This window comes from Pieris rapae, chromosome 18, assembly GCF_905147795.1.
Source record: "Pieris rapae chromosome 18, ilPieRapa1.1, whole genome shotgun sequence".
Lineage (NCBI taxonomy): Eukaryota > Metazoa > Arthropoda > Insecta > Lepidoptera > Pieridae > Pieris > Pieris rapae.
In genome coordinates, this window is record NC_059526.1 from 1,419,197 (window position 1) to 1,425,481 (window position 6,285).

Sequence of the window (6,285 nt, forward strand, 5' to 3'; positions counted from 1 at the left end):
TTGCAGTCACTTGAGGCGACTCTTGCTTGTCACTCAGGCACGTTTCAAACCACTTTTGTATTGATTCTCTACCAATTTGGCTTTCATCTCAACTTCTTAGACCAAGCGTACCTTTGTTTTGACTGATTCAAAATAAAGAGTGTTATTTTGATATTTACAGACGTATCTCGATAGTTTGAAAATCAAGGGATGAGAAATATTGAAATAACTAAGAGTTAAAACAAACGGTTAAGTAACTACGAATTGGGAATGAAGTAAATAAGAGATTTATCAAAATTCGTGATTTATTATTTATGTATTATTTTTATGTAACAATTAAATTCAATACCCTATTATGGCTTCATATTACTTAAGTTCTTATGATATTATTACAGATTGCACTAATATTAATAATAATAGGAATAATGAGTGCCTGCCGAAGATAGGAATTATCCAACATTAAATTCAAAAACTTAGTTAAAATTTGGAACACTAAAAACAAAATAATATTCCTTTTTTAGTTTATCATCGTCCTATTCAATTAATTAAGTATTTTTCAAGGGGCCGAAAGACAATTTGACTGTATAGTCGATTCGTCATCTGTCAGTCTTACGATATGTAGAAACTAAAATATACAATGTTTATCTCAATTAGGGCCTGTTTCACAATGTATGGATAAAGTGTCAAATAGCTATGCAACACATAAATTATTCGATAGATAAAAGTTCCAAATAAGATACTTCGAATTTCATGACGTATAGCGCCGACAGTCTGATGATCTGACAGTCGTGAAACGCAAAAATACTATTTATCCTATGAATAAGTAATAAATAGCTTATTTGGAACTTATCCAGACATTGTGAAACAGGCCCTTAGACTTTGGTCTTTCTATCAAGTTTTTACTATGGATCAAGAGAGATGGAATATCTTATATTTCGTTCATTATAGTTTAGTTTAGTTTGATAAACGAACAGAAAACCCTTACTAATAATACAACGCTAGATCTCATGAATGCAACGCAATGACCAGAGCCAAAAGCCTTAAATGGAGATGGACAGGACACCTTTTCAGAGGCCAGAGAGCAAAATGGTCGAAAAAAGTCACTCAATGGACACCTCGCTACAATACCAAGCGAAATATAGGAAGACCAAGTTCGCGGTGGGCTGATAAGTTTAAAAAAGCCTCCGGTCCTGTGTGACAAAGACTTGCCAGGGATAGGAAGCACTGGAAACAGTTGGAGGCTTTTGTGCCACAAAGGCAAGCTGTACAAGTTGCTGCGCAACAAATCTCTTAAAGAACTTTTTTTGTATACATATATATTTTTGTAAACTTTCTCTTGTATTAGTTAAATTAAGGCTTTGAATTGAATTTGAGTTCTCATGAAATTTTCTTTGAAGAGTATGTTTCTAAAGAATGCTTTTTGTTTTCCTGTCACAGACGTCATTAGAAGTCAACTGTTATTCTAGTATTACATTACAAAAATGTAAACAGCATTTGAATGATGGACATATTTTTACTAAAAATGTTCCTATTCTTAGAGATTTTTCTCCCTATGTTGGGATACAATGGGGAAGATAAATTTGGTTTTCGTAAGTACCCTCAAAGTTAAGTGCGAGCAACGACACCCTCTAGTTACTCGTTAGCCCATATAGTCTCGACAATGTAATATAAACTTCTAGAAAAACGTGAAAACTTCACCAATATTCATGAGAGTAGACCCACAATGCATAATATTAATTGCATATTAACCGACTCATAGCACTGGCATACTTTTATATACATTTTAGATTTCGTATTTTATAAGTTTGAACATAAGTTCAAGGGATATTCATATTTATTTACAGTTTTTTGCATTTTGAAATACAATATATTTTGCTTGCTTGCTTTAAACACTATCTAAGTCAAGCTGATAATAACTTTATTCACATAGGTAACTAAGTACACTTATGAACGTAAACAGAAATTGATTTTAAATTTACATTTACTACCAGTTCAAGTCAAGGTAATAGAGCGGGCAAGAAAATCCGTCACTCTTTTGAATTGCCAAGTTTTGGTGTTATTCAGAGATAAAAAAAATTATATGTAGTTAGTAATTACATATATTGTAAGCGAGCCCGTTAAATATATACGAATAGGGATGGATATCAAACACATTTTAGTAATATCTTTTATTACATTAATATAAGTTATATAATGGTAGGTATTTAAAAAAAAACAGGTGTTTTACGTTATCGAAGTATTTGTAGCAATAATACCATCACAAGCAAACATATTATCGTATAAATACATTAAATTAGGTCGTACAAAAGTTAAATACTTAGATGATATTAAATAGTTCTTTAATGAAGAAAGAAAAGTTTATAGTAGAAGAAAATGCAATCTAAGGTCCTGTGATATTGTTATTATCTTAACTTCTGGCTGTGAACTAATTCGACATAGATGAAGTCACTTATAGCTGCCATATCAATTGCTTAATTATTATGACGACAAAAGGATTATAGTCTCTACGTGTCACTTATAAAACACTGCTCGTGCTCCCTCTTAATGCCTTTTATTTCATCCTCTATATCTTGAAGCGTTCTATCTTTAGTCTCTATTAGAGTGAAATATAAACCTATAACACATATTAGTAAACACGTTGCAAAAATCGCGAACATCCCTTCGACGCCCAAATCATCTATAATTTTTGGTATAAATTTTACAGTTATCGCATATAAGCCAGTAAACAATACACCGGCTGCAAAGGAACCTGTACCTTTGTGCTCCAATGGATATATTTCTCCAATCACAGTAAACGCTGTTGGAATTATTCCTACATAGCCGAATATATAAACGAATTGAAAACGATTAATGAAGGCGTCAACCAAAGCGATTTCGATTGCAAGTAAATCATAAGACTTAAAATATATGTGAGGACTGTACTGATAATTCCAAAATAGAGAAGGATTTTTCGCCGTGACATTCGCTTGATAACAAAGCCCTGGAGGATCAAAGCGATCATGGTAAATATATCAGCAGCTATCGAACAGTATACTGCTGTTGATGTATCACCAGTTATTTCTACAACAATCTGTATTATATACAGTATCATGTAATATCGCCCTGAAGCATCCACCATCAATGTTAGTAACGCGACAATCAATGTTGGCATCATAAAGTCTTTCCGAGCGAATTTTCCCACAATTCTTTTAACCATCTCCTTTGGAGTCTTTGGCTTTTTATTCTGTCTCTCCATTTGAGCTGTTATTAGTTCATGTAGATTTTTAATACTCTTCTGGGAATTTCCAAAGAGCCAAGTGTGAGACATCTCACATTCATTGTACTTGCCCTTCATAGCCAAGTAGGCTGGGCTTTCTGGCCAAAATAATATCATAACTGTTGATATTGTGTAAGGTACCACAGCTATAAGTGCGATTTGTCTCCAAGTCCACGAGAAATATAAAGAATGACAGAGTAAAGAACCTAGTGATACACTTGCTTTCTTTATAGTCATAAAGTAACCACGTCGTTTGGGATGTGAATACTCGGCAATAATAAAAATGGTTATAGTTACGCCACCCATATCAATCCCTTGAATAAATTTACCAATAAACAATCCTGTAATGCTATTTGAAAAGAAGAAACAAAGGAATCCAATAGAAAGTAGACAGTTAAGAGCGATGTGTATAGTTTTTCTTCCGAAATGTTGGAAGAAAGGTGGGAGAAATATTAGACCCACCAATCCCGCAAAACCAAGACTTGCAGCTGAAACAAGGGGGCTTCGTCAGTGTCTGATATTGTAAATCCAGAGTCATACATTCCTCTTCACAAGCGTACTTTAAGTCTCAAATACCATGGTAGTCTTTTTGTTGATGTAAAGTAATCGGTATTTCATAACATATTTAAATGTTGATTAACCACGTGAATCAAAGTTAAAAATACAAGCATACTTACAAATCCATGACACTTCCTCTGGTGTAGCTCGTATGTCCGTAGAGTTTGATAGAAGAGCTGGGTTCAGGACAGAAGAGAAACTAAGCATAAGACCAGTTCCGGCTGAGTGTATGCTGTCTCCTATAAGTATTAGACTCTGTAAAATAAAACAATTTCATAGTATAAATTGGTTTTGACCAAGTTTCTATGTAAGAACCAAATTCGTTGAGAGCCGTTATCAATGCATATTATACTTAATTTCATCTTCACATATTGTTGTATTTGTGGGGATCATCATTAATAAGAAATTTGGTTTAAACTTTATTTTATTAATCAAAAACATACCTGTCTCCAAAAATATACGTCTTTAAAGCAGCTCATGCTTGTAACAATTATTTATTTTTCGAATAATCAATCGTCCGCACTATCGAAACATTATAAAATACAGGTGATATTGGTTTATTAATTAAATTCATGGAATAACAATTCGTTGTACGACTTTGTACGGTTATAAAATAATGGGGCATATAGCAGACACATTTTTGGATCGTGGATAATTTATTCACTCTTTGGATTGCGCAAGTACAAACATTGGAATAGAAACAGTATGATTTCTTAAGAATTTCGTTTTTTGGGACTTATTTCCTTTACGATTTAGTTTTTTTATTGTAAACCTACATAAAAAGCAATTCACAATGTATCACATAAACTAGACACAATACAGTTCATGGAATACATAAAAATTCAAATCTAAAATAAAAACTACTACTAACTTCATCTTAGTTATCAATCAAGTTTATTGAAAACGTTTAATATCGGCTTTGTATACTTGTAAATCCAACCCCATCCGTACAGGCAATGGGATCGCTGCTTATCACTAAATAAAAAGCATTTAAAATCATGCTAGCTAGTATGATGATGTAAAGACGAACAAACATACATTAAAATACAGTAAAGTATAATTTATTCATAAACGTGTTTGTTATCTAAAAACGAGTGAATGTGGTTGAATATTGAAAGGGCAAAATAGTATCCTAACGCTAGTAGAAAAAGTAATGTGGATATTAGTTTTCTTTGTGATCACTTGAAGTACGGATAGTGAACTAAATATTTGGAGGAGGGGAACATGGTCTCCAACTGTGCCTGAAAAGTATTTCAGATCTGCTGGCTGACAATAGCTCACGAACTGGCCTCTGTCACCAATTCTACTTATGGCCTATACTTATTATATCACCAGTCCTTATACATACATATTTAATATTAATGTAAGTTGTTTTTACGTGAGTTTATCTATATATTATTATTGTTTGGATTATGTAAATAAATAAATAAATAAGTAACGAACCATGGCAGTCATTCGTTCAGTTTTTAAAGAAATCAATTTTAGTTCCGCCTTCTGGAAGGTTTTTCGAAGAAACAAGCAAATTATTTAAAACACAGTATGGCCAAATCAGGCGACACTTTTTCTATACAATTAAATTGGATAATTTCTTTGCTCTCCAATATTATATTTATTAACCCAATAGTATCTATTCCTTTTGTGATTAAATTGTCCTTAAACTTTTACTATATCCGCTAAGAGTCCTCATTTCTGAGATCCTTTCAATCTACCCCTACTATAGATACCGGCAACATATATTGAACAAATGTCCTTGCTTGCGCCAGAAGCAATTTTTAAGAGGGAGCGATGGGAGGGTGGTGATCGCGTAATTCGTAAAACAGTTGAGACGGGAGAGTTTGTCCCGCGCTGCGATACGATTCGTAAACTTTCCCCCCACTCCCTTGTTTATTAATGCTTAAGAAGTTTGCTGGTATCTGTATCCAATTCTACAAAACATTTTTTTCTCGTATACTCAAAATCTAGTTCACATAACTTGTTAAGAGTTTTGTTTGTAAGGTTGGTAAACAGCTGGATCGTCGATTAGCCTAGATTCAGCAGTTTAATATATCTTTAGCCGGAATAATTTCGATTGTAAATCTAAAGTAATATTTTTTTTGTATATAGACAATTGAGAGAGGTCTTTTGACCCCCTATGCTATGTACCAATAGACTTTTTATGTATGTGCGAATTTAAAGGATGAACGAAAACATCGTGGCGAAGCCGGTCATCAAACTAAGCTATAATGAACGAAATATAAGATATTCCATCTCTCTTTATCATAGTAAAAACTCGATAGAAAGACCAAAGTCTAATTGAGATAAACATTGTATTTTATTCTTATTTTTATAGAACAGGGGGCAAACGGGCAGGATGCTCACCTGATGTTAAGTGAAACCGCCGCCCATGGACTCTCTCAATGCCAGAGGGCTCACGAGTGCGTTACCGGCCTTTTAAGAATTGGTACGCTCTTTTCTTGAAGGACCCTAAGTCGAATTGGTTCGGAAATACTTCA

At 33.5% G+C, this 6,285-nt stretch overlaps 1 protein-coding gene across 1 annotated transcript; it reads right to left on the reverse strand.

Moving 5' to 3' along the window:
• Nucleotides 1–2,791: 2,791 nt before the first annotated feature.
• Nucleotides 2,792–4,331, reverse strand: LOC111002314 (facilitated trehalose transporter Tret1-like). Its single transcript, XM_022272467.2, has 3 exons — nt 4,237–4,331; nt 3,913–4,048; nt 2,792–3,723 (listed from the first exon to the last, which is right to left on the reverse strand). The coding sequence occupies exons 1-3, from the start codon at nt 4,270–4,272 to the stop codon at nt 2,792–2,794; spliced, it is 1,104 nt and encodes a 367-aa protein (XP_022128159.2). The 5' UTR covers nt 4,273–4,331.
• Between the last annotated feature and the right edge of the window lie 1,954 nt (nt 4,332–6,285).